The sequence below is a fragment of the Alosa pseudoharengus genome, unplaced genomic scaffold (assembly GCF_046254945.1).
Source record: "Alosa pseudoharengus isolate Yale_2024_CS ecotype anadromous, Long Island Sound unplaced genomic scaffold, YU_APseudo_1.1 YU_APseudo_1.1_scf_19, whole genome shotgun sequence".
NCBI lineage: Eukaryota > Metazoa > Chordata > Actinopteri > Clupeiformes > Clupeidae > Alosa > Alosa pseudoharengus.
In genome coordinates this window covers 12732776-12757852 of record NW_027468657.1, presented here as the reverse complement: position 1 = coordinate 12757852, position 25077 = coordinate 12732776, and the positions used below count along the sequence as shown (strand labels likewise).

The 25077-nt window shown below is 41.9% G+C and overlaps 2 protein-coding genes across 3 annotated transcripts; one reads left to right on the top strand and one right to left on the bottom strand.

Moving 5' to 3' along the window:
• The first annotated feature begins 13984 nt into the window (after positions 1-13984).
• On the top strand, positions 13985-15743 carry nkx2.5 (NK2 homeobox 5). The gene is made up of 2 exons (XM_076292864.1): positions 13985-14440; positions 14859-15743. Exons 1-2 carry the CDS (start codon positions 14104-14106, stop codon positions 15467-15469), a joined length of 948 nt encoding a protein of 315 aa, XP_076148979.1. The 5' UTR covers positions 13985-14103; the 3' UTR covers positions 15470-15743.
• A 3187-nt stretch (positions 15744-18930) lies between these two features.
• On the bottom strand, positions 18931-24205 carry bnip1a (BCL2 interacting protein 1a). Of its 2 annotated transcripts, XM_076291715.1 has the most exons (7): positions 24119-24202; positions 23297-23389; positions 23084-23175; positions 22413-22517; positions 21787-21905; positions 20050-20242; positions 18931-19252 (listed from the first exon to the last, which is right to left on the bottom strand). In XM_076291715.1, exons 1-7 carry the CDS (start codon positions 24200-24202, stop codon positions 19246-19248), a joined length of 693 nt encoding a protein of 230 aa, XP_076147830.1. In that variant the 3' UTR covers positions 18931-19245. The 2 variants fall into 2 exon arrangements, with proteins under 2 accessions (XP_076147830.1, XP_076147831.1); XM_076291716.1 differs by having other exon boundaries at positions 18931-20242; positions 24119-24205.
• Between the last annotated feature and the right edge of the window lie 872 nt (positions 24206-25077).

Genomic DNA, 25077 nt, shown 5'->3' with positions numbered 1-25077 from the left:
CCCCCCTCACCCGAAACAACCCCCCCACCCCCCTCTTTCTCCCCCTCGTCCACAATCATTCCAGCACTCCCAAATTGTACATTTTTGCAGGGTATGTGGTGTAGTTCCTTTTGTTACTTGGTAGGCAGAATATTTGTTTGTTTGTTTGTTTGTTTGTTTGTTGATATTATTATTAAATATTGTAATAAGAATTATTATTACCACAGCTATAGCATCACAAATCATACGTAACAGTATGATTTATTCACATTTTTATTTATTTTATTCTTTACGCAATGTTTTTAATATCAAAATGTACATATAAGCACATCTATATTTATGTACATGTATAAATATAGTCTCCATACACAATACAGAGAAACTATATATGTAATAAGGTGCATAGAATACTCCATTAATTCCCAATTATTAGTTTTGCTAGTACAACAACCACACTTTGGGCTGTAGATATGTAACATACATTATTTGTGATTTTGTGTTTCAAAGTTGGAACATGTTGTATCATAATTCTAAATACTTGATTAAATACAAGCTGTACAGGAATGACGTGAAGACCTGGCACATAGACAAGCAACAGAGAACTAGCACAGACACAGCACACAGTCGTGCATTTGTTAAAGGGCCTAGTGCCCCCAACACCCCCCCCCCCCCCCCCCACCCCCTGGTAGTGTGTTATGCAGCAGTGCGCGGTCCATCTTGCGTGTCCATCTTGCCTTTCTGAAAGGGCCCAGATGACTCCTGTGTGATGTAAAGTGTTGGTCTCGTGGTAAAACACAGTGAGCTCCAGGTTCCTATGTGTGCTCACCCCACCCCTTCTGAGCTGCTTTTATCTGTGTCACTCTGAACCTAACCAAGGTGTAGTCTCAATAAGCTTGTGTGAGGGGTCCCTGGGAAAAGACAACTGAGGGGGAGTTCACACCGAGATAGTTTTATTTGCCTCTAAAATGCAACATACGTTGCAAATATTTCAAAATATGAGCGTTACAAAGCGCTGTGGATATCGGTTGTGTTTGTGTTGTTGCCATGGTGAGTTGTTATACTATGCCGGATTGCAAAGCAACAACCCTATTGTTGGAAAAAAAAAAAAGTGATTGCAAAAGTTAAACTGTTTTTTTTTTTAACTTTAAGCACTAGGTGTCCCGCACCAGCTACTAGTTTAGTGACTCTTTGATCATGGCGTTCCTTCGAGAGTCAGTTAGAAATCGAGAGCCTGGAGGTAACATAAGTGTCTCGTGTGAACAGCGCCTCAGGTGGCCCCTGTTGCAGTTGACTCAGGGACAGACCTGGACCAGAACTGTCCCCCTGCGGTGCTCTGCTAGCTGTGGGGAAAGTGAAAAGACACATAATGTGAACACATGCTACTTCCCTAGCGGTTAGCTAACCTGCTCCTCCTGTCCCTTGCTTGGCTCATGGCAGCTAAAACTCTCTCTAGGGGGGCTTTGAGTACTATTGGGAGGCTGGTCGTCCCTGGTAGATTTAAGTGAATTAGAGTAGTGTAGTCGAATGGTCAACGAGAATACCACTTAATTGTGTATAGTGAACAGTTATGCCCCCCCCCCCCACCCTGCATTACAGCCTAGCCCCCACCCCTAAAAAAGCATCAGCCTGACATAGCTTAAGCAAATCAGTGTGCTGATGAGTGTGTGTGTGTCTGTGTATGTGTGTGTATGTACGTATGTGTGTGTGTGTGTGTGTGTGATGGAAAGCAAGTAATCCACACAATCTGGCCTGCTCTGCAGACAGCCACTGGCGTTTTCCAAGTCAAAAATTAGCATCAATCTGTCCAGCCGAGGCACAGGCGGCTCAGTGGGCTTTTTTAAGCAGAGGCCCGGCCACAGAAAAGCGACGCAGGCACCCAGGAACTGGGTTATGTTCGTTGGCCCAGAGAGAGAGAGAGAGAGAGAGGGAGAGACTCAAGGACTGTTATTGAAAAATGGTTACATTTAGCGAGGCCATTGCGGAATTCCTCTGGTGGGAAGCCAAGGGAAGGGTTTTTCGTAAGGGAGAGACAGAGACACGACTGCCCACTCCCTCGACCGACTGCCCACCCACATACCCCCCCAATCTGTTAGAGAAGGTTGGAGGGGGTGGGGGGTCTGTTGGCTGCTCAAATGCTCCTTTTTAACTGCCAGAGAGCCATTTCGGTTATTTCTCTTCCAGGATTGCCAATGAATGTCAGTGAGACATCTTTAAACACTTCTTGCTTTTTTTTTTTTATATCCCCACCCCCTTTTCATTTGGTCAGTAAGTTACTGAATTGGTCTATTTTTTTTACATAACATTTTCTCCATGTTACGATACTTTGTTGGACTCCTGGAGAACATGGTAGAGTATGAGATATTGCGACTATTTGTCTGTCTGTTCCTAATTTGATTGAATCCCTTACAGCCTATCGATGTATTGAGCATTGAGCACTCAGATTTCACTATTTGGTTTTCAAATGTGACTTTTTTATGTTAACTTGATGTGTGACTGTGTGCCTGTATTCAGTCCATTAACCAATGTGTAAATACTAAATAAAAAAGTTCTATTTGTTTTCTTCAGTTTGACAAACATGATCTAAAGCATCACTCTCCTGTTCTACCATAACCCACCAGTATACCTTCAGTGCTCCGATCTTCCAGTCATTATATTTTATAAATGTCAATGAAGTGGTGCATTATTTATTAAAATTCTTTCTCATTACCCTACAAAAGCCTTTCTTTTTGTCTTACTTGCGCCACAGAGATTGAGATTATAGTGACAATGACCAATTTTACATGGGGCTGACTATGTGTGAATGCTATCCTTCCCCCTATATCAGGAGCACCTTTAGGGACCTTGACATGATGACCTGATGATGCTCTGACAGTGCCATGATGATCTGTAAGTCGCTTTGGATAAAAGCCACCGCTAAATGCACCCAACTTAATGAATAAATTCTCTTCACAGAGTCATGGTTTGTATGTGTTTATGGTTATTGTTACTATGGAGACTTGCTATTATTATTGTCATCATTATTATTATGGTCATTATCATTACTATTATGTTTAATGTAGGATTTTTATTTTATTTTAGTCTAAACTATTCGCTTTAACGATAATGTAATGTTTACTCATATTGTTGTAAGTCGCTTTGGACAAAACCGTCTGCCAAGACACATAAACATAAATGAATACACGTAAATGGAAATGATGAAACAGCCGGTGGGGCTTCGGAACCAGACTAGCACACATCTGGACCTGGTCCGGGACATATCTGAGCCAGGTCCAGATCAAACCAGAGCCTGGCCCACTCTGAGTGCGGCTGTCAGTCGGTAACTGGCGGTTCCAGTATAGGCCCTAGACCAGTGTTTCTCAAAGTGTGGTCCGGGGACCACTGGTGGTCCGCAAGCTATCCCAAGTGGTCCGCGAGCAGACGTTGTAAAAAATAATATAGATGAGTTGTTTGCAATATTGAACCAACTTGTAAATCCAAAGTTCTGCAATACTGCCTATGTAAGCTATGACAATTTAAATCATATGAATCCTCTGACACAATAAGCAAGGTGCAAAGACAATAAGCAAGGTGGTTCAGTGAGTAGGCCTATTGTGTCTATTAGCTAGGTGGTCCGTGAGGTTTTTTCTAATGGTTAAGTGGTCCTTGGTCTGTAAAAGTTTGAGAAACACTGCCCTACACTATGTCCAGCTGGACTCCTTCCTGACATTAGTGCCATATTAGGCGGCTAGTTCAGGCCCAGCGCTATGGGTGTTATAGCTCTGCATCTGGACGACAAGAGGGAGATGGAGAAGCAAGAGTGTGCATTCAGCATTGTGCGCCCAGGACTCTGAATAAGTATACAGACGTCCTCACATTGTAGCTCCCTTTCAATGCAATATCAACGATATTCCCAAAACAGTGACGTTTCGAGGTTTATGCTCTTCTTCAGACTCTGTCAGATCCTGCCACGTGCTTTCTCAGGGCTGGTTTTTGGCTTCCTTACGCAGAGAGAGATACCTCTGGGTCTGACAGAGGTAAAAGTAGAGACATGTGCGCTCCAAGAACTCCAAGCTTCTGGCCCATAGGACGCATCCACATATTTCGAGCCAGGAATCAGAGACAAGTCTGTCCTCCGACTGTGTTCCGCCAGGCTGCAGGGCCAGAGCTGGATTGGCTTTGGGAAGAGCTGTCTCTCTGTGACTGGGTTATATAGGAAAGCCTGCTCTGCTCTCTGCATGACTTTCAGCATGACTGCGTTCTGGCTCTCAGTGATGGCCTTAGGATGCAGGCACAGGAGCTAGGAGGGTGTTTCAGATGATCTCTGAAGCTCCATCCATCCCTCTCTTCCTCCCTCCTCCCACACTTCTGCTCTCTCTCTCTCTCACTTTCACTCTGACTGCCATGTGGTGGTGCTGGTGCCCTGATGTGCACCAACTACTGCGGAGAACTATGACTCTCAGAAACACTCCTCTGAGAAAAGTCTTCCCTCAAAGTCTTCTTTCTCTCTTCTCTAGTAACCTGTTCTCTCCGTTTCTGTCCTATTCTCTGTAGCTAGTATTGACTGGCACTGCTATCCTTCTCAGCTGGCACTGCTATCCTTCTCAGCTGGCACTGCTATTCTTCTCAGCTTTGACATGTTTCTTTCTCCTCAATCTCTGCCATTCTCACTCAGTTCAATTCTCTCTCACCAACACGTGGGTGCACACACACACATACACACACAAATAGATTGATAGATAGATACATACACACACACACACACACACACACACACACACACACACACAAATAGATGGATAGATAGATAGATACACACACACACACAGAGGGACACAGAGAAACACAGATACATGGACGCACACACACACACACACACACACACACACACACACACACACACACACACATACATACACACACACACAGACACACAGATACATGGATACAGACACACACATACACGCACATGGCTAGACTTAGCCCACTGTGTCATAAACATCCTCCCCTGGCCTTTGGCAGGGGCCTGCGTGCTGTCAGAGCCGGAGGGTACACAAACAAGCTTTACGAAGCCCCGAAGGGCCCTAACGTGCGGAGGGCCTGCCACGTCTCAGGTCAGACACGCTGCACCTGACTCGCCAGGCCTGCGCTTGGCCCGCCGCCCTCCTCCGCAGAGTTCTGAGCCGCTCTGAGCGCCAGCGGCCGAGCCCCGCGACAGGACCCAAGGCTGCGTAAGGGCTGGCCGAGGGAGGGCTCGTTAGCAAGTAAGGGGCTCGTTGAGCACGCAGTGGAGCCCTGCTGCAAGCCCCCACGTGAGGCAGCTCTCTGAAGCAAAGGGAACAGAGTTGAGGTAAACATACAAGCATGCAGTACAAGCGCTCTCACAACCCACTGCACACTCTCCTACTGTGGCCATGTACGTTTACAGTTGCTGCTACAACAATGAGTTTGCTTGTTTGTGTATTTTACCATGAAGACTTGGTGATGGTGTTGATGTCCATAAACCAAAAGCCAGCCTCAACTGGTCTACTCAGACACATTTCATCACTGCTTCACAAAAGTATTCTTCATCAGGTCTACCCAAAGTAAACCAAAATATAATTAGGGCTCAGGATATAATGAGACAAATAGGAACTTTGGGAATAGATAGTCCAGTACTATAACATGTGTGTGTGTGAAAATGTGCTGATCTTACGTCTAAAGCCAAATTAAACATGGTGGCAAGTGCAAGATTTCCAATGTTGCATGTAAAAGTAATGATGTTAAAAGTAGTGGTTCACCCAAAAAGGAAAAATTCTGTTATTAAACGACTCAATACCGTGCCAGTTATGCCCCATATAAGGCCTGCTTGTCACTGCAGCACAAAATGAGTTATTCAGCAGAATGTCCATGACCAGAAAGAATTCATCACTGTTCCCCTCAACAGTATAGAGAAAGCACTGATGCCTACAAAAAGAACAAATCGGCAACCTCATCTGAGTTGCAGTGTTCCAGAACTAGAATGCTGGAACCCAGACAAATTTTGCGAGAGATGAATGAGTATATAATTCCAGAATATTCCCTGTTATTGTTCTCACTGAAGAAAAATGACCCAGGAAGTTACAGAAAATAACTTTGTTTACAAAGGTGTACCTATTTATTCTGGTGGCGGTGGTGGTTAGTGAGGGCTTCAGTGTAAAGCATTTTGTGTGCCTTGATCAAGCACTATATAAATGCATGTTGTTGTTATTTAGAAAACCCCTTGTATGTTCTGTGAAACTTTTATATTCAGACATGGCATTTCTGTGATACTGAATGACAAATAGATAGATATAACCCCATTTCCTCAAAAGTTGAGACGCTGTGTAAAATGCCAATAATAGCAGAATGCTAATGATTTGCAAATCATGTAAACCCTATGTTTAATGGAGAATAGTGCAAATACAACATATTCATTCTTGAAACAGAAAAAGTTTATTTATTTTTTTAAATATATATGTTCATTTTGAATTTCATGCCAACAATACGTCTTGCTCACATCTTCTTTCAACAACAATCTGTAAATGTGTGGGAACTGAGTAGACCAGTTGCTGGAGTTTTGAGAGGGAAATTTTGTCCCATGATAGCCCAATAAAGGATTTAAGCCGCTCAACAATCTAGAGTTCTCTTAATCATGTTTTCCGTTCCATGATGCACCCATTGTGACAGGTCTGGACTGCAGGCCGGCCATTTTAGCACCTGGACTCTGCAACTATGGAGTCATACTGTTGAAATATGTGCAGAACGCAGTTTCACCTTGTTTTCCTGAAATACTCAAGGTCTTCCCTAAAAAGGATGATGCCTGGATGTCAGCATATGTTACTCATAACCTGTATATACCATTCAGCATACATTGTGCCTTTCCAGATGTGCAAGCTGCCCATGCTGTAGGCACTAATGCATCCCTGGCTTCTGAGCTGTGCACTAATAATAAGTTGCTGTTAGTGCACAAGTCAAGCCTGAAGGATGCATAGTCCATGATTTCCAAAAAGAATTTCAAATTTTTGACTGGTCTAACCACCGAACGGTTTACCACTGTACCTCAGTCCACCTCAAATGAGCTCGGGCCCAGATAAGACGATGGCATTTTTGGGTTGTCTAAATATGGTTTCTTCTTTGCATGGTAGAGTTTTAACCAGCATTTGTAGATGGAGTTTCAAACTGTGTTCATAGACAATGGTTAACAGATGTTTTAGTGAGCCAATACAATGATTTTCTTTCCAGATGTGCGAGCTGCCCAAGCCGTAGGCACTAATGCCATGTACCATCATAGATGCTGGCTTTTGAGCTGCACACTAATAACAAGTTGTTGTTTTCAATGATTGCATGATTTCAATGAATGAAACAGATCTGTTTGTCTATGCAGAGCAATTTGAGGCCCCGAATATCACAGGCATCCAATATTGTTTTTCAGCCCTGTACCTTATTTAAAAAGACTTCTCTGGATTCTCTGAATATTTAAATGATATTATGTACTGACGAAATCCCTGAATTCTTCGCAATTTCACATTGAGGAGCATTATTTGAATATTGTTGCATTATTTTCCCACAGAGTGCTGAGTACCTCCGCACCTTTACTGTACCTCTCTGGGATGCTCTTCTTATACCCAGTCATGGTGCCAGTTTCCCTAATTAGTTGTGGAATGTTCCTCCCTGGGTTTTCATTTGCATTACACAATTTTTCCTTTTGTTGCCCTGTCCCAACATGTTTTAGACGTGTTGCTAACATCAGGTTCAAAATGAGTGTATATTTTTCAAGAAATAGTTACATTTGTGAGATTCAACATTTGATATGTTGTGTGTCCTTCTTGCTACCAAATATGGGTTCATGAGATTTGAAGATTTGATTATTTACATTTTACACAGCATCCCAACCTCCTTGGAAATGGGGTTGTAGATAGATAGATAGATAGATAGATAGATAGATAGATAGAGAGAGTATACATGGATAGTATATATCAGTATATTGTATACATTGACTAAAACAGCTCTAGATCCTCTGCCAGATGTAGCACATTGTCGCCCTCTATAGAGGCATTTGGAAAATGCTCAAACCTGAAACAAATGAGGAGGAATTATTTCCTGCTTATACCATATTTGGACTACTTACTTGGATGCTTATGACTTGAGGGTTATGAAATATACAGAAATGGAATGGAACTCTGGCTCCTGAAACATCATCAAATATGAAATTTGCTCTGCCAACTCTGGTGGTTTCTGTGTCTTAAAATTGAAGTTGATATTAAGAATCCAAAACAAAACCATTTTAAATGGACATGCTGGACCTCAGTCAACCACAAATTAAACTAAATCAGTCTCTGTCCAAATGACCCAACCACAGATGAGACTGTGTCTTCGCTGTGTTCCTGTTTTAGACAGAAACATAAAAGCCTGCTGACCACAGTGTTAAAATCAAGCTGAATATAGCCTCAATCCATCCCTAGTTTGCCGCCAGATTCGGATCAAAAGTATCTATACTTGCATTTTAGTCACCAAGGGCCAGGGCCAGGGCCACACCACATCACTCTACACAGTGTCCTTCTCTTCTTTAAATACACATTGTGAGAAAAGAGATTAAAAACTGACCACACGCTCATTAAACGTACAAGTCAATTCCATATTTATCTATTCATGTGCTCATTCATAACCTCTCCACAGTCTCACCATTTTAAAGCTGGTGACATAACGTAGAGGTTTAATTCAGTTTATGGCATGTCTTTAGGCATTGAGGTTTTTCCCCCACGTGAAATATGATATAATTATACACTGGTTATAGTTGATGATTCCAGTGCCCACATTTAATTGACCAAGGTCAGAATGGCCAGCCCAGGAACCTAGACATCAGCAGAATGCAGAGGCGCTAGACAAAACCAAACCCCCCCCCCCCCACCACACCCCAGCTCATGTCCAATCGACTGGCGGCATTAGACGTCCCACAGGGGGCAATCACGCTAACCCCTCGTACAGTGATGGGCCGTCTGATCCTACGCCAACGTCTGTAATCACAAGCTGATGAGGAGAAACCATCGTCCACTAAGGGGGGGGGGGGGGACAAATGAAGTGATGATGGACTGCACAGTCCCCCCAAAGTCTGCTGTATCCCCCCGCCCCCGCCCCCACCACACCCCCACCCCCACCAAGTGATGCAACTGTGGCCATTTTCACACCTTCTCTGAACAAAAAGGCAGTAAAATCTAGAACATTTCCCTTTCATTAAAATGTGTGAGGGTTGATATCTCATTAGATGCTACCAAGTTTTTTTTTCACTCCCCCTCTAACTTATATTCACATGGAAAATTTTAGGGCTTCCTCTTGATTGAAAAGCTACATTTGCAATTACATCTGTGGCCACAAGATGGAAGCACACACAAAATCTCAGTACCAGCAGACAAAATCAAACCAAGAAGCCCCTTGGGTAGTTACTATGTGGGTGAATATATGATGGGCATCATCAACAAATAAAAAACAACCTGATCACTATGCATAATATTAAAGACATACACAAATGACTACGCAAACACAACAGGACTTGATACTATAGGGTTATGGCACCAATGGCGTGACTGAATACAAGCACATAAGTAGGTCTGATAATTACATTTATAAAAGAGGGGGCAGCAGCAATCCCATCTCTGTGTTAGCTAGAGATTCAATGACCATGCCAAAAATACACTAGCAAAACTTCATCCATACATTTTTTTAACAATGTGTGTGTGTGTGAATGAGATGTAATGTACACCATTGTGTGTGTCAGTGCATGCGCATATTCGTGTGTGTGTGTGTGTGTGTGTGTGTGTGTGTGTGTGTGTGTGTGTTTGCATGTGCATTACTGCATATGTGTGTAAAACATGTCCTTGGATTTCTAAAACTGCTCCCTAATTGATGCTGGCGGGACAGAGTGAACTCTGCAGCATGGGTCAGACAGGTGGGTCATAAAAGCAACAGCAGCCTTCAACTCTTCTGAATATCATCGTGGCACAGTTGGGACACACACACACACATGCACACACACACACACACACACACACACACACACACACACACACACACACACACACACACACACACACACACACACAGCCTTCACCTCTTCTGAACATCATCGTGGCACAGTTGGGACACACACACACACACATACACATACACACACACACACATACACAGCCTTCACCTCTTCTGAACATCATCGTGGCACAGTTGGGACACTGCTGGAGCTCTGACACGCTGAGCAGATGCATCGCCATCCGGTCAGCCAGCCTTGGGCTGAGATTACTGTCTGAAGCAAAAGGCTGGTGCTGTTGCGTGATGTTCAGAAGATGAAATCTTATGCCATTTTATCTACAGGGTCACAGCTTGTGGCCAAGAAGAAAAACACACTTAGTTTCAGAACCCTAGATATGCTAACACGCACCCTTTTTCCTGGCTTACCCTTTTCTTGTGTAATTGCATTCAGTTTGGATTGAGTTCAACTTGATGTCCTCAAAACTTTCGAATATAAAAAAGTCAAGACCTGCTCAAACCACTATGAATTCAATTCCATTTTGTATATAAAAAAAATATATAATAATAATAATTTGCTTTAACTTTAACTTTAATTCACCAAACAATTCAATTCAACAAACTTTTTCTTTTTTATCCTTTTATCTTTTTTTATCCTATATCATTATAAACTGTATGTCCTTCATCTATGTGTCATTCCACCCTCAGTGGTTCAGGCAGGGCGGGTACATCATTGTGCGCTCATATATTCTAATGGAAAATGATTAATTGCTCAGGAGGTTCTACCCAGAAGCCTTTCATTTTGGCACAGTTTGAGATCCAGCAACATCAGACATACCTTAACTACACTTAGGCCTACTATAATAGTACATAGTACATACTTACATAGGCCTACTATTTTCTCCTTTTTGTAGATAGGAGCTAGTGTCCATGTCAATGCATTTCTTTGGGGGAAAAAATGGAAAAAGACATAAGCCTATACATTGTGTACAAATTATTTGTTCATTTCAATTATTAAAATATTTTTTTATTTATTTTACTATTTTTAAATTTTGCCGCTAAACTTAGGACTGTGTCCTGTATTTAACGCTAGTCTTAAACTTAAAAAGAACTTCAATTAAAATCTCCATTTAAAAAAAAAACAAAACGTTTTCGTGTAAAACTAACCTTAATCCAAATACAAAAACAGCCCCTATAGGCCTCTGTTAACAAGCATGCGAAGGTGTAGAGAGAAAAATAAAATCTTTCAATTGCCATGCCACTGTTTTACAAATAATTAGACCCATGCAGTATGCATTTTGCCGATTATTACAATAATTATCGACACTGACAAACATCAAATCAATTGTTTCCCAATTTTAGCCAGTACTGCATAGCCTACGGTGACCCTGACATTGGCTATATCTAGTTTAGATTATTTTGGTCTAGATATCTTCAGCAATACAACGAATATGGCATAGTTGATGACTGACAAAACATCTGCAACATGTCCAAAATCACTAGTTGACATGGACTATAAATCAGTCCCATCACTCGAACGGACTCCAAGAGTTAATTTAAACAGAAGCACAAGGCGACCACAGAAGGCGACCATAATCTAAATGATCTTCGCTATCTGACTTGTTATATATCTCTAGAGCGTAATTAGCAGCCATTAGGTAGGCGTCAAGCACCATGGCCGAGGTATTAGGCCGCTTGATTGACAGGTATTGAATAGCGGAAAGCCGCCAGCCCTGACTAATACGCTAGGCGTCCATTTTACACTCCGAAACGGTAACAGGAATGGACACTGACTCATTTAGATAACATACCTCAACCCATTTCACCCCTCCGCCTGGCAATATTATCAACAGGTCGTCCTACAGGAAGTTTTTAAGAACCGGTATCTGTCTCTTTATCTGACTCGGGAGCATGCTGCTGAAAGACGCATAGGGAAGGAGTTTAAACGGCCCATGTCATGTCAAGTCAATAGAAATGACCATCCTCATTCGATGTTTTTTGTAATATTGCCTACCGCCCAAAGAAATCCTCTGCGCATGGCATTATTCCAAAGAACTTGTTGCTATTGACAATGCTCATGTCCATTGTGAAAGTCCATACTATTTATTACTTTGGGTTATTGCAAACGATTTATGGTAGGCTACTCTAACAGGCAAAGTAGCCTAGCCTAAGCCTATCAATGAAATGTTGTCGTTTAAAACAAATGCCGACCCTAATTGTGGGCTACTGATGGGTCACCACCAATGAAAGTTCGTGACGCAGGCTCAATGGAAGCGTAGAAAGGTCCATAAATCATCTTGATAAAAAGCAGTTTCCATAAGCTGTGCCCCACGTTTACTTTATTTCACCAATTATTGCTGCGATAGACACGACAGTGTTGACTGTCTCTTCCTCAGGAGTGCTTACGTTCATTCATCAGCGGAGGCCTTGCCCGCGCCGAGGCGTGCAAATATTCTTTAAAACTATAAACACAAAACTCCGGGACGGAGACAAGGAGACCATTTACTCCGCTGCAGCACTAAACGTTAGAGATAAAACAAGCGATAATAGTGTCTGTCTCCTGAAACCGTCTGCACAAGCATCCCCGATGAGTAAGAGCAGCTTAGACCTCTCCCTGCTCATTTACACCCTTCGAAGGTAGCCTTCAGTTGGCCTTCAATAGGGGCAATGCCATGATCATTGTAGAAACAAAATTCATTTATTTGAACAAGAATTATATGCCGGCCAGGGTTGTGCACAATTCGAATTGCAATTCTGCTTCCTGTTTGCTACCTCAATTGAAATGCAAGTGAAATTCAAGAATTGAATTGGAATTTAAGAGCCAGTTTCAATTCAATTCTGGAATTTTGCCTGATGCCGGCCCATCAAGTAGGCTGACTTATTTCAGGCTTTGACTGAAATAATGTTATTTTCAGATATTTTATAGAGTTAATGACAACAACGCTATTTTAGAGTTTATGTCAATAATGCTTACTAATGGCCCTTAATGAGACACGTTGCAGGACAAAGCTTTTGGGAACAACCCTCTAAACCATTTGCACGGGTCTATTTTCGAAAGAAGTGCCAAACATGCTCCCCGGCAGTTCGGCGTGGGTGGGAGCTTGTTTGTTGTCATCTGTTATCACGTCTTGATAAGTCAACCTGTGGCTCCAGGATCTGTCGGGGACAGACAGTTGAGTGTGTTACTGCAGGTTTCAGGTTCCACCGTAGCGCCAACCTGTTGCTTCCTGATGAAGATCTCATCCCCGGCGACTCGTGTCTGCAGAGTTTCCCCCAAGGATTAAATAATTAAGACGCACCCCAACCACACACAAACACACACACACACACAGAGAGAGGGCATAGTATTATATATTACGACTAGGCCTGCTACAGATTGTTTAAGTGGATTCCTGAAAACATGAATTAGAGATTATTTAAACTCGCAATTTTAACATGTTAAGAGTCTGATAGGCTACCAACCCTCAAATTCTTAATGGCATTCTGGCTCACTTTCTCCACTAGATCTCTAGTTGGGTATATTTCTCAAATATCTCTGATTGTCACCCTATGCATAGGCATAGCTATTTTATAATTACTATCCTGTTATCTTGTTCAATCGTTAAATAAACTGTAAGCCTAACATTAAACAGACTACCTCTGTCTATTTTTAATGTGCCAAAGGTCACCCTGTAAAACTATGAAATTAACTGCTGCCAAAGCATAATCATTTTTCAGCATTTTTTGAATCAACAAACTCGAGCATAACCTAGAGACACTCTAAATTACAATTGGAGAAGTTCAGAGCAGTTGGCATCATACGGAATTTAAAGCTAGGTCCTGGCGCTCTTTCGTGCATGCATAGACATGTAAGGTTACCGTCTGCGCTACTTTTTGGCGTCACCGGAACTTCAGTAGCCAATGATGGGCAGCGTTTTTTCCCCCTAACCTCAGCCCCTCCTCTCACCACCAGTGTACACCAACACACTATTCTAACAACCCCAAAGAGTTACAATCAAGAGTTGACCGGGAAGATGCCCACTGCTCTCAAGACCCTCTCGACAAAACAAAAGAGGGCTTCTTTCCCAAGTGGTGCTTTTTAAAAATTTTTTTTATAGATTGCTGGCTCTGGTATTGCAGTTGAAGTGTTGCATGGCTATGTTTTCAAACCAAATGACTTCAACTCCCTTCTCGGTGAAAGACATACTGAACTTGGAACAGAACGAGGATATGGTGTCCCTCGATATGTCGCCCAGGCTGGACACTGCCCTCCCGACCTCATCCTGCATGCTGGCTAAATTCAAACAGGAGCCTTTCCTGGAGATGCCAGCCGGAGTTTCTCTCTTTAGCGAAGACGACAATGACGCTAAAGCCATCAAGAACACCTCGCTGAACTTCGCCGCTGCCTTTTATGGGAAGAACTTCTTAGAAATGGATATTGTCAAAGAGGGGAAGACGGACGAGGGATTTGATGAAAAAGAGCGAAAAGGTGACACATTTACTGAAAGTGCATGAAGTGACTTGTGTGAATAGATTCATTTACTCTAACAAAATAATCAGGCCATCCTGAAGCCATAAGTAGTGTTGGATGACACAGACGCAGATAGATACTCCACAAAACATGCGTAACTTTCATCAAATGAAAAAAACGTATTCCAAACATGTCCATAATTATGTTACCACATAATGCATGATAAATAGTGATGTTGGAGATATTCCTGTATATTTGTAAAAATTATAACACTTGCTAACTGTTGTTAAACATCACGCGTAGGCCTCAAAGTGACCCGTATAAGATGGCCCAAATACACATTTGTAGTAAGAACACATTGGGCTTGCATGGTTGTTAACACTGCACTGAAGTTGTATCTCATTCTTGTTTCCTCTGGGACCATGTTCTCCATTAGATTTATATCCTTCACAAGATGAACCAGGGGAAGAAGTTAAACCCGAGGACTCAGACCGCCCCAAACAGAGAAAAAGGCGAAAACCGCGGGTCCTGTTCTCCCAAGCGCAAGTGTACGAGCTGGAACGACGCTTCAAGCAGCAGAAATACCTGTCTGCACCCGAGCGAGATCACCTGGCTAACGTGTTGAAGCTCACCTCAACCCAGGTGAAGATCTGGTTTCAGAACCGCCGCTATAAATGCAAAAGACAACGCCAGGACCAAACGCTGGAGATGGTAGGAATTCCTCCACCTAGGCGCATCTCTGTACCCGTCCTGGTCCGGGATGGGAAGCCATGTCTGGGAGACGCATCAACTTATAGCACTTCATATAACGTGGGCATTAACCATTTCACCTACAACACTTATCCAACTTTTAGTAACTACCCGAGCTCCGGCTGCAACACAAACTATACATGCAACTACCCCGCTGCAAGTGCCATGCCTTCACTCCAGCCCTCATCCACCAACAGTAACTACATGAACTTCGGAGTAGGGGATCTCAACAACGTCCAGAACACATTTCAGTCCAACAGTGGCGTATCATCTCTACATGGTATCCGGGCGTGGTGAGACAGACCCGGGGTCGAGTCACCTGAGATGCAAGGCCATTTTCGGCCACGAAATGACATTTTTACGCATGCCTTTTTTTTTTGACAGCAGTCTATTCTTCATATATATCCATTTAAGTCAGAAAAAATATTCAGTATTATCTCAAGTGTGTGTTGGATGATTTTTTTGTTTATGAAAGATAGTGATAATGTCCATTTCCGCTTTCTGTAATTGGTTGGAGATGGCTTTGAGGGGGTCTTATTAAAATCACAAATATAGGATTATCGACAGAGTGCTTTTGCGTTTCGATTTTGTTTTCAGTGCGCGTTTTTAGTATGTGTGTGAAAATGTGTAAAGAGAGCGTAAATGCTAAATTACAATCAAACCCAATTGATTTAACATTTTCTGTGCCAAACCGAAATGTAAACATAACTTTGAATTTAGTTGAAATAGTTGAATATAATCACTTGTATAGCCCATGAGTAAGTAAATGTTTCATAAATTGTTATGTGTACAAAGCATCACAAAGTTTTACTAAGTAAGTAAAGTCCTCATATATATATATATATATATATATATATATATATATATATATATATATATATATATATATATATATTTAATCTTTATATAATATATAATATATTGAATTGTTGAAAATTAATTAAAAAACATAATTTGAGAGTAGCCTATATTGTAAATCAATAATACACACTAGACACAAGTTTGGACACTTAGAGATTTACATTCCACTCCATTATAGACAATACCAGATGAGATGATTTGCATTTTACTCAGGGCAGCCGTTTTCAGATTACATTATGTGCTTACATAATTGCAAAAGGGTTCTCCAGTGTTTTCTCAGTTAGCATTTTAAAATGATATCAGATTAGTAAACAGAATGTGCCTTTGCAACATTGGATGAATGGTTGCTGATAATGTGCAATGTAGATATTGCATTAAAGATCAGCCTACAACAGCCGAGAACCCTTTTGCAATTATGTAAGCACAAATGTAATTTGAAAACTGTTGCCCTGATTAAAAAACAATGCAAATGATCTCAGCTGATAATCTGTCTATAGTGGAATTGGCATTTCTAAGTGTCTCCAAACTTTTTACTGGTAATGTGTGCGTGTATGTATGTATGTATGTATCCAGCCTACACACATTAGCCTGCAAAAAGAAAAGAAAGCAGCATTTCTTGATAAAAACGCACCACCATAAGCAGTTAAATATTGAGAGCCTTTAAGGAAACCACATCAGATTGATTTTTTCTATGCGATTTTTTTTTTGCTGTAATGCAGCATGACATGAATAGCCTAACATAATGTGTATTTAGTTGCACAGGACAAAATGTGTTTTAATGTAAGATTAATCATGCAGGGTTAGCAATTTGATTTTGCAATTTCAACTCGACAGTATGGGCGAGTTGTTTTCGGAAAAGAAAATGTGTGAAAATACGTGTTATTATTATTATTATTATTATTATTATTATTATTATTATTATTATTATCTAACAAATAATCTAGCTAATATACTACACTGGTCCAACAACATGAACAGGCCTTCCTGGTGTGGTTTAGCCTATTCAGTTAATTAATTCCCTTCTCAATCAAAGTCAAGTAGGTGTGATTTAGCTAAATCGGTCATGTTAGACAAGTGCTTTGGATTTATACATTAGCTCGTGTCAAAAAGATTTAACACAATCCCTTCCTAGGTTGCGTATGTTTAGTGTCAGGTTAAATCGTTCAAGTGGCTATTAAGGTGTTTCATTCATCTGCTAAACCGAAAGACAAAACAGAGTTAAACTTTGAACAATTTTACAATAGTCTGTCAAACAAAATTCACAAACGAGACATATGTTGTAGGCCTAGTCGTTAAGTAACTCGGTTATTGTTTAGTCCTCGATTCAACTCGTAAAAGCTCAATCGGCGACACGACACGACTATAAAACAGTGACAAATAAAATGGAGCATCACGCCGTTAAAATATATAGAAAAGACGCCGAGGTGACCCATGGCTTTTAAAATGTTTAGCTCGTTCAGCGAAGTTGATTTGACAGCTTGTCAAAGTGAAGCGAGGTGACCTCAGGCAGACGAAGCGTCTCTATGGCGTGGACACCAACCATTCATCTCCAGATGACAGCCAGCTTTCCTTTATGTCGCCAAAAGATGGGTTCTCTCCGAATGCAAAAGATCTCAACCAAAACACACACACACACACACACACACACACACTAATGCAGCCTCAAGCCAAGATCATAATCTCAAAATCTAAATCCGTCAAAAGCAAAAAGGAGGCTACACTGCTTTCTTTCATCCCAGTCAACCTAAAATACCCCATCCACTGAAAGGCATCTCTGAGAAACATTTATAAACAAGATCCAACTCGGTGCTATTCCATTATACTGGACTAGGCCACATGGCTGCAGAACTGAACCATGGCTCATTTTGCTGGTCGGGTGCATGGTGGCGTATGTGTGCTGGTTGAGAGTTCTTGAACCTGTAGTAGCAGAACACAATTGCTGCCACTTTAACAGAGTAGGATATGGTGCTTGGGCATCTCTTTAGACTCTCCACACATAACCGTAAACATCCTGCCTTTTCTCACCGGTGCCCTAGTGCTGAAGGTGTTCCAAGTGCTGGGGCCCTACCAAGGGAACTGGGGGGGGGGGTCCCAGCGACGCACAACAATATTCAAAATCGAAAATGCTGGGGCAATATTAGGGGTTGAGAGAAAGGTCACCGGAGCTCCAGCGTTTGGCCTGCCTCCTTTTTTCCCTCGAGGTGCTGAAAAGAACAAGTCAGATAGCGAGACCACGCTGCTCCCAAAATAACCAGCTTCCCTCGTCCTCTGCCGCCGGTGGAAAGAAAGACGAGGGGTGGAGGTGGGGGGGGGGTGGAGAAAGAGGGAGGGCTGGAGGGAATGAGTTCGGGGGTGCAGAGGTGCAATAATCTGCTTTTCCGGGTCTTATCAGAGGAAAGACAGGGACGCATGGCGCTCTATCACCCAAGCTGTGCGATAGGCCCTCTGGCTTTTCGGAGCTTTTCTCCCCCCTACCCAACCCCCACCTCCGTCCACCTCCTCCACCTCCTGATACAGGGTTTCTCCCCGCTCATGGGCACAGACGGCTCTGCTGGAGCGGGGGCTGTCCGGGCGCAGGTCTCTGCCAAGTTAATGCCACGCAGAATCACTGGCAGCGCAGGGAGTTTAACTCAACAAACGCGCCTGACAGACAGTAGGTGTTATTGTGACAGCAGACAGAATGGGCAACGCACACCAGGGAAGGCTAGCAAAGCTGCCCGCAATTCTGACCGCGTCAAATAACTAAGACACCATACTAGGTCAGAATGGCTCTGAAATAATTATGTATAAAAAAAATACAACCAACCTTTAAAGCACACAGACAAATAATGGCAGGCTTTGGATGGGGTTATTATTTGGTCTACAGGAATTCATTAATTAAAAGTCACATTCAGAGATTTCTTAATCTTTCCTTTATTTTTTTTTTACTTACGATTAGACAGACATTAGGACAGACACCATCTCGTTCTGCCAAGTCAAGGCAAGAGTCCAGCATAACTGTCTGTTGCCATCATGAGCTTGAGTTCAACTCCATCTTTCCTTTTAAATGACTCCAGGAGCCCACAGCTGTGCCAAGTCCAGTTGAGAGCACGGGTCGACAGGACCGTTCAATGGAAACAGCCCTAGCGCTGACCCTGCCCTGCTCTGGACTGTAATGCCATGGGTGTGTGTACAGTTTACCACACAATACAATTATCATGCCTGAGATCCATCTATGCACTAAATGGAAAAAAGAGATGACCAGATATTATCCCAAAACTATATGGCCGTATACGGTTTCTATGTGGAGCACAAACAATTGATGTACCACACTGACAACCAGCAGAGTGACAAACATAATAATTTATGCTAGCTAAATAATTAGACATATACAAGATACAAAACAAAATCTAAGTTGCATCTTCAGTCGTTTTTTGTGTAGTCCCAACCACATATAAGCACAGACAAGACTGAATTTACAACACCATATGGTGTTACTACTCTGAAGGACAAGACAGTACCAGCAAACCGTATGTTGTAAATCAATCTGGCTGCCTTCTGTGTTATTCAACATTTACAATGATTTGTTAGGATAAGGATAACTAATTGTTTAAATGTATAAGATGTTGACATGTGAAAGAAACCTGTTGAAGCGAGAGCAAAAAGTAAACGTTACTGGTGTATAATTATCTACTTAATCGACAGATAAGACCATCCAGTAATGTGCTGGAGGAGGAAATTCAGAGTTACATGAGGTCAGTTCTTGATGGATTCTGCAGGGCTTGTTGTAGTTAGTGGGTCACTGAAATATGCATCACAGTCACTGAAATATCTCCCCTCCCATCCTCGCCGTGGAGAGAGAGAGAGAGAGAGGCGCAAAGTGGTAAAGTACAGTTGTCATTTTCCTCCACGATGCGTCCGCATGATCGCAGTTTAGGAAGCAGTCAGATTAGACTTCAGTTAGAGTAGAGTAATTTTTTGTTTTGTTTTGTGTGTGTGCGTGTGTTTAGTGTCTTTTGGAAAGGCACACTGCTCACAGGAAAGGGAAGAGTCTTTTCTTGAGGATGTAGAGGACCGTAGCCAGAAATAGGGCGATCGCCAGGAAGATGAGCAGCTTGTCAGTGAGCTCGCGCCGGTTGTACTTGGTGATGAGCTTGCGGCCCAGCTGAATGGTCCCGGTCATGGCTTTGAACTCCTCGTTGGTCTCCTGCACCGTCCTGGATGACGTGGCTGGAGGAGGGGGAGAGTAGTCAATCGCCACACTGCCCAAAACACGTGTGTGTGTGTGTGTGTGTGTGTGTGTGTGTGTGTGTGTGTGTGTGTGTGTGTGTGTGTGTGTGTGTGTGTGTGTGTGTGTATTTGTGTGTGTGTGTTTAAATATGTGTACACCTGTGTTTGTGCACATAAAAGTGTTTTGTCTAAATGCTTTTGGCACAACAGCACAACATGAAGGCAGGCAACATCGTTATCACTGGCATGAATTCCAAATGCTCTGACTATTTGACCATGCACAGTCAAGATAGAAGCAGACAACCATCCCGACAGGAGCTTTTCTCTCGACCGCCTGGTATGGTCTCACTCGCTAGACCCCCAGACCGCCAGGTGGGTGAATAATGCGGTTGAATTTTCCCTACCTGAGCCCATCAGGTGCCATGAGATCTATGAATAAAGATCTCAGGGGCAGTGCCTTGACAGTGGGGATGATTCATGCTTCAACAAAACCAGCATCAGAGGTTGATGCCATTTGCTGTCCATACATGTAAGGGAAGTCACCAAATCTCTCGTTCACGCCCACCAAGATGGCTATAGGCTAGAACATTTTGAGTGAGCGACTGATGTAATTTTAAATGTTTGGTCACACAACTTCTAGAAATCCACTGAGTGCATATGCCTTGAGAATGAAAATGTTGTTTTTCCCCCTATCCACATATCTGCTGTTTTTTTTTTTTTTTGCTGTGAAGTGGTTGTGTTTAAATGTTAACCTTATTCAATAAACACCAAATCACAAAAATAACCCACACACAATTTTCATGGGGATTCTTCTGGTGTATGCTTTGTACATTGATAGTTTAAAAGTATATTTTTCTCACAAAATTTCACATCCCAAATGCCCCACAAATACATTTTAGACCTGAAAGTTTAAACAAAACAAAAACACACATCACAACTTAAGACTATAAAAACCTTTGCAGCAGGTTTTTATGAGAGTAAGGCCCTTTTCAGTGCCCATTGTCATTGGCATGCAACACAGTCTGTTGACATGCTTTGTAAACAACGCAGATCTTGTTTAGTCACACACAATGTAAACACGTTGTTCAGGCAAACACAGAACTGTAAAACTAAAATAACTCTGCCGACTTGCTGCGCATACTTTGAGCATGTATGCTTTGAGCAAGTCTTTGTAAATGTGCTTACATAATGTTTTTTATATGTAATGTGCGTGTGTGTGTGTGTGAGAAAGAGAGAGAGAGAGAGAGAGAGAGAGAGAGAGAGAGAAAGAGAGAAAGATTCAGGCAGCGTACATGCACTACTCACAAAAAGTTAGGGATATCTGGCTTTCGGGTGAAATTTTAATGTTTAAGTACATAAAGTACTGAAATATTGAACTGTTGGACAATATTGACAATATACATGCAAGTTTAGAGGTCACATTAAGTTCACGTGTAAAGGTTATAGTGGATTTTAGATTCATCCTAAAATTTCACCCGTAAGCCGAATATCCCTGACTTTTTGTGAGTAGTGTATGTGTGTGTGGTAGTGGCAGCAGGACTTACCCAGCGTCGTGATGGTTTCCTCACTCTGCGTCACCTGTTGGGCCATCATGCGGCTGATGCTCATCAGGCTCTCAGTGATGTCACTGGACGTCTGGGCCAAACTCTCTTTGGTCATTTTCCTGATGCAAAGGACAAAACGCTGGTCAAACTCTCCATACAGTAAATGTGTGCAAATAAACAAAATGTTGCATTCAAAACTTGTACTCAAGGAACATGTGTGCATTAATTCCAGACATGAGGCCATTAGTACAGCCACAATTGTTTTTTCACAGTTATTAGAGGAGATAAGAAAATAGTATTATGTTTTTCAAATGTGAGAGACCCTGTGATTCAAAGACATGTGCAAGTAAATTGGTGGAGAATATGTAAAACTGTTCACATTGAAAGTAATTGTGTATCCATTATGTACACTGACGAGATAATTTATAGACAGATTTAAAAAAAAAAAAATCAACGGTAATTTTACAAGCAATTAGAAAAAATATCAAGATGCGCATTCAGACTGGAGATTCATAAGGCCAGTGATATTTAATGCTGCCTGTGATCCAATAATAATATGCTTTTCTGTGGAAATATGGGTTTTGACAGTAATTTCTGATTGCAGTCCCATTCCAGCCGGAGATCACCTCTGTCTCAGTGACGATTCTCCACCATGAAGAAGCTCCTCTTTCTCCAGACTGTCAATCGACATCTTGCAATTCAGGTTAGCCTTTCTCCATGCGGTCTGGTTACTTAAAAAAATAAAATAATAATAATCATTAAAAACTAACTCTGACATTCCATGGCTAACACTCTTTGCTATATGACCTGTTTTTCAGGAAACAAGCCTCCCATCAAACCAGAAAGGCTAGTTTATTAGATGCGCAAAACTGCTGAAACTGCGAATGTGGCAAATTTGTCAACAGGCTACCAGTCAGTCAATGAACATTTCTGTAAAATAATTTCTAAACTAAAGCTAAAACAAGTAACAGACTAACTTTGGTAAATACAGGACATAATACATTTTTCACTATTTAGAAAATATGCATCAATGCAACAGACTGTTACTTTGTAATACTCTGTCAGATCTCAGAATTCTGTGCTGAGGTTATACAAGGCAACTCTACTTTATTTAAATTCATTAAAGCACATCAAGCTAGCGGAGCTGAGTGAACATGTTGCTTTTAATGAGTTGTGAAAGAGGCACATTGAAAACAAAGGCACTGTGTAATGAGTACAACAGTACAATAACCCTGAGTAAATGGCATAAGAGAGACATGTATCTATGAACAGAGGTGTATCCAAAAAAAAAACGAACCTTAACATCTGCCTGCGATGGCCTTCAACTTGTTTCAGCATGGTCTGCTTGTCTGAATCTCTGTCTTGTTCTTTACCCATTTGTTCCAGATCCTTTAGAGAAAAACAACAGAACCAGAGTGGACGCCTTCAATGGATATGACCATGCAGTCAATCTCCAAATACTGGGGTAGCATACAGGCCTGTTATAATTCCAGAGTAAGCTCCATCTGACCTGTATCCTCTGGCGGAGTTGGCCGAATTTTTCCTTCACTTTGTAGTTGAGCTCGGTTAGAGTACTCTGCGGTCCACTGCACAGAGCAACATCCTAACACAAAGAAACATTGTAGCTTTTAACACAATAACACATGCGCAAAGCGATAAGACAATGAGCAGGAGGAATAGAGCTCGGCTATCCGACTGATGGCAGTGTAAGATGCACGAAAAGGTGTCTTAATACTGTGGTAGGGCTATGCTGCAGGCCTATTGGGCGGGGCAAGTTCAAATGCAGCACTTTATAGCCTACAGTGAAATATTAAAGCGTAGGCATAACTGCCACTTTATTTCCTCAAACGGACGGGCTATGGAACGGCCTGTCACAAACTACAAACCACTGGGGGAAAAACGTAAAATAAAACGGCCATTTAAAAAGTAGCCAACTGCCTATTTAACAATTTGAAGATCATCCTGTTGTAGGTCTGACTGACATGCAGTTTAGGGTAGGCTACGTCACGTCACATTCACTCCAGTCTCCCATCAGCTGGTTTGATGCCATTTAACAGCTTAACGTCACAGTGCAGTATTGGGAAATAACGAGAAATTCAAACGCCCCCTGTTTCTAACCTTAATTTCATTGAGAAGACTATCAGATCCTCTTATTGCGAGGTTTCACTGTGTATCATCCTTTAAATTAGGCTAGACAAATTGTAATGCATCTAGTTGTCAAGCCTTATCCTGAACAAAACTTTAAAATGAAACCCCTTTTTTCACCTCCAATTCATGCGCCAATGGATCTTGTAAGAAACGCTGCGTATATTAACCGTTCATGATATCTTACCTGAATAAGCGCTTTAATTTCCAAATCATATTTGATTATTTCTTGCTCACATACTCTTACGTGGACATCTGTGGCGGCCGCCATTGTTGCCAACTAACTACGGCAAGTCGAAAGGAGAGTCTACCGACAACAATGCACAAAACGTGTTTTCATTTGGCCTTGTATCCTACAAGCAAAATAGGTAAATAGGCTATTTGAACAACCACTATTTTTTAAATATATTTTAAAAATCTGTCAAAATCAACGTGTGTGAATGTTTGTGAGTTTATTACATTGCAAATTTCAAGACATCGCCTAAATCAAAGCCAGACAGGGCTATTAGGCTACTACACGACTCTAAAGCGCTCTCTGCTGGCAATATAGCGCAGATGACGACCTATTTCATGTTTGGTTTTTGTTTCCCTTGGTTAGTCATGAAACAAATAGGAGATGTTATTAAATTGACATTGCAAATATTCCATAACCACCAATGTGCGCGCACACACACACACACACATACACTGGCTATTGCAGACACACACACACACACACACACACACACATACATACCCTGCACTCGCACAAGCGCACACACAGTGAGTGAGAGAGAGAGAGACCAAAAAAAAAGACACAGAGAGAGCCTCCAGAAGGGTTTAGAGGTACCTATGTTGATAAATGTCATTGTTCTCAAAGTTGGAAAATGTCTGGCTTGTGTCCCACATCAAGGTCAGACCTATACAGTAGCCTATGCGTTTTCCCACCAGTCCCAATAAGAGTACAGGCGAACTGCATGTTACTCTGTGACACGTCATTTATTAGTTATGGCTCTTTGCTGCATGAGCCTGTATCTCTGGCAAATGGGACTGCAGACAAATGGTGACAAAGAACTTCCTTTTCCTCAGCAGAATTGGTGTAGCCAAATGCTTGGCCTCTTCCTGGTCTTCATCATCTAAAATGTCGATCATCATCGAAAGCATAGG

Bases quoted from the DNA above. Each gene is read 5' to 3' on its own strand.
- bnip1a (XM_076291715.1), bottom strand. From the start codon at position 24,202: ATGGCGGCCGCCACAGATGTCCACGTAAGAGTATGTGAGCAAGAAATA. The intron at 23,390-24,118 runs GTAAGATATCAT...TCTTTGTGTTAG, and splicing joins AAATTAAAGCGCTTATTCAG to GATGTTGCTCTGTGCAGTGG. The intron at 22,518-23,083 runs GTTCGTTTTTTT...TATTTTTTTAAG, and splicing joins CATCGCAGGCAGATGTTAAG to TAACCAGACCGCATGGAGAA.
- nkx2.5 (XM_076292864.1), top strand. From the start codon at position 14,104: ATGGCTATGTTTTCAAACCAAATGACTTCAACTCCCTTCTCGGTGAAA. The intron at 14,441-14,858 runs GTGACACATTTA...GTTCTCCATTAG, and splicing joins TGATGAAAAAGAGCGAAAAG to ATTTATATCCTTCACAAGAT.